The sequence below is a fragment of the Geospiza fortis genome, unplaced genomic scaffold, assembly GCF_000277835.1.
Source record: "Geospiza fortis unplaced genomic scaffold, GeoFor_1.0 scaffold176, whole genome shotgun sequence".
NCBI classification, from domain to species: domain Eukaryota; kingdom Metazoa; phylum Chordata; class Aves; order Passeriformes; family Thraupidae; genus Geospiza; species Geospiza fortis.
The window spans coordinates 52,015-54,229 of NW_005054514.1; the positions used below are offsets into that span (position 1 = coordinate 52,015).

Sequence of the window (2,215 nt, forward strand, 5' to 3'; positions counted from 1 at the left end):
TCCCCCGGGAGGGATTCCCTGGATGGATTCCCTGGGTGGATTCCCATGGATGGATTCCCATGGATGGATCCCCCTGGGTGGATTCCCATGGATGGATCCCCCTAGGTGGATCCCCCTGGGTGGCAGCGATCCCTTTTGAGCCGGGATTTGTTTTCTCAGCGCTGCTCTTCCTTGCAGGCATCGCCGGGAGTGTGGCCACGCTGCTCCACGACGCCGTGATGAACCCTGCTGAGGGTAAGCCTGGTGTGCTGGGCACGCCGCTCCCTCGGGACAGCCAGGCCCACAGTGCCCTGCCCGGGGAGCCCAGGCACAAATCCCTCCTGGCTCCTGTCCCTGTGCCCCTCGGCAAGAGCAGGAGGGAATCCAGGGCTGCCCCAGCTGGGAGAAATCCAAACGCAGGCACCTCATTCCTCTGTCCTGGGGGCAGAGGGAGAGCAGCCAGGAGGGATTTATTATCCCCGGATCTGAGGTGCATGGGGACTTCCAGGGGAGGTGTCCCCTGTACTGGTGCCACCTTTGCTGTCACCACTCTGCTGCTCCCTGGGGCAGGGGCTCTGGTGTTGCTGAAGCTTTGGGCCAGCCAGGCTGAGCTCAGGGTGCTGGGTGAGCAGAGGGACCATGATGTGACGGTGGTCACAAGGGTTCTTGGGATGAAGGAAGAGATGTAGATCTGACTCCATGATCAGAAGGCTTGATTTATTATTTTATGATATATACATCTATTATAACTACACTAAAAGAAAAGAAAGGAAAGGTTTCCACAAGCTGCTACCTAACTTAAGAACAGAAAAGTAAAGAATGACGACAAACCCCGCTCTCTCGGCACAGTCCGAGAGAGCTCTCAGTTCTGGATTGGCCGGTATTTTTTCTAAACATCCAATCTGGGCCAATCCAGACAGACCTGGTGCATTCCACAGCAGCAGATAACCTGTTGTTTATGTCTGGTTGCTGAACTTCTCAGCTTCAGCAGGGAAAATCCTGAGAGAGGATTTTTCATAAAGGAAATGTCTGTGACACTGTGAGATTCCTGGGGAGGTGGAGCGGCAGGAGAAGGCCTCAGGAAAAGGAGGATTGACGGGGAAATGCAGCTCAAGTGACAATGCTGCCACCTGCCAGTGTCACTGGGTGTGCTCCTGAGTGAGCCCAGGGCTGGGAATCTCTGAAGGATAATCCCTCCAGTGTATCAAATCCTGTTAATCACACCCTGATTAAATCAGGTAAATTAATTGGCCTCGTTAGCCAGTGGAAGTCCCTGCAGCCAATGGGGCTGGGGGGGTGTGTGACACCCTGGGCATGCTCAGGTGGGACTTCACCTTCTGCCCTCGTCCCTGCTGGGTGTTTGTGCATCCTGAGCAGCCTGGCTGAGGGTCACTAATTAACCCTGAGGGGTTCATTAGAGCCGGTGGGTCATTAATTAACCCTGAGGAGTTCATTAGAACTAAAGGGTCATTAATTAACTGTGAGGAGAGGGGTTCATTAGAGCTAGTAGGTCATTAATTAACCCTGAGGAGTTCATTAGAACTAAAGGGTCATTAATTAGACCTGAGGATAGGGGTTCATTAGAACTAAAGGGCCATTAATTAAACCTGAGGAGAGGGGTTCATTAGGAAGTGAGCTCTGAGCTGTCCCCTCACTGTGCTGAGCTCTGGGGGCCCTGGGCAGCTCAGGGGCATCAGTTTTGGTGGGGAAGGGGAGCGCAGGGCTGTGCCTGGGGTCACTCTGGGGGCTGTGCCAGGCAGGCCTGACCCCACAGCTGAGCCGTGTCCCTGTCCCCAGTTCTGGGGGCCCTGGGCAGCTCAGGGGCATCAGTTTTGGTGGGGAAGGCTCACTCTGGGGGCTGTGCCAGGCAGGCCTGACCCCACAGCTGAGCCGTGTCCCTGTCCCCAGTTCTTGTCAGTTTGGGTGGGGCAGGGTCACTCTGGGGCTGTGCCTGGGGTCACTCTGGGGCTGTGCCTGGGGTCACTCTGGGGGCTGTGCCAGGCAGGCCAGCCCCCCAGCTGAGCCATGTCCCTGTCCCCACGTGTCCCCCCCGAGCAGTGGTGAAGCAGCGCCTGCAGATGTTCAACTCCCCGTACACGTCGGTGCTGGGCTGCGTGCGGACGGTGCACAGGACCGAGGGCTTGGGAGCTTTCTACCGCAGCTACACCACGCAGCTGACCATGAACGTGCCCTTCCAGGCCATCCACTTCATCACCTACGAGCTGATGCAGGCGCA

General features: G+C 56.7%; 1 protein-coding gene across 1 annotated transcript in view; it reads left to right on the forward strand.

Annotated features, from left to right (window-relative positions):
- SLC25A37 (solute carrier family 25 member 37) overlaps window positions 1–2,215 on the forward strand; it is a 10,165-nt gene that overhangs the window by 7,313 nt on the left and 637 nt on the right. Inside the window, 3 exon segments of the mRNA XM_031063567.1 lie at window positions 178–234; window positions 2,038–2,210; window positions 2,212–2,215. The exon segment at window positions 2,212–2,215 is cut by the window's right edge and continues 637 nt beyond it. Of these exon segments, the coding sequence (XP_030919427.1) occupies window positions 178–234; window positions 2,038–2,210; window positions 2,212–2,215 (234 nt within the window).